Source organism: Ascoidea rubescens, assembly GCF_001661345.1.
Source record: "Ascoidea rubescens DSM 1968 unplaced genomic scaffold ASCRUscaffold_8, whole genome shotgun sequence".
Classification (NCBI taxonomy): domain Eukaryota; kingdom Fungi; phylum Ascomycota; class Saccharomycetes; order Ascoideales; family Ascoideaceae; genus Ascoidea; species Ascoidea rubescens.
In genome coordinates this window covers 159,493-160,010 of record NW_017962920.1, presented here as the reverse complement: position 1 = coordinate 160,010, position 518 = coordinate 159,493, and the positions used below count along the sequence as shown (strand labels likewise).

Genomic DNA, 518 nt, shown 5'->3' with positions numbered 1-518 from the left:
ATAATATCGTCAATGTTGAAAATATTGAAAAATTAGTAAACTTAGAAAAGATTGATTTATCCAGTAACAAAATCAATAAGATGAGTATTCCAGGCAATAGGAAATATCCAAGTAATTTAAAATCATTGAACCTATCCCATAATTATNTTAAAGCATTAAGAGTTATTGCAGAATTGAATGGTTGTTCAAATATAGATCTACACAGTAATGAGATAGTAAAAATTCAGAGTGAATCACAATATCTCATAATCGATAAAGTATTAAAAATATTTCAACAAAAAGAAACAATGTTACTACTCAAACACAGCAAGGAAATGAAGTTAGATTTACAAAATAACCCTTTAGAAAGACTTAAAGGGTTATCAGAATGGAAAAATTTGACTGTGGTTATTCCCGATAGAATATTATATATTAATTTCAAAGATATTCTACAATTGCTAAACCTTAGAGCCATTACAATTGTAAAATGGTCAGATAAACCTGAAGAGGACTTTATCAAGGTAGCAAATGAATTCCCC

At 27.7% G+C, this 518-nt stretch overlaps 1 protein-coding gene across 1 annotated transcript in view; it reads left to right on the top strand.

Annotated features, from left to right (window-relative positions):
- ASCRUDRAFT_153043 (uncharacterized protein) overlaps window positions 1-518 on the top strand; it is an 827-nt gene continuing 309 nt past the window's right edge. Inside the window, exon 1 of the mRNA XM_020189310.1 lies at window positions 1-518. This exon is cut by the window's right edge and continues 309 nt beyond it. Within this exon, the coding sequence (XP_020046609.1) occupies window positions 81-518 (438 nt within the window). The 5' untranslated portion in view covers window positions 1-80.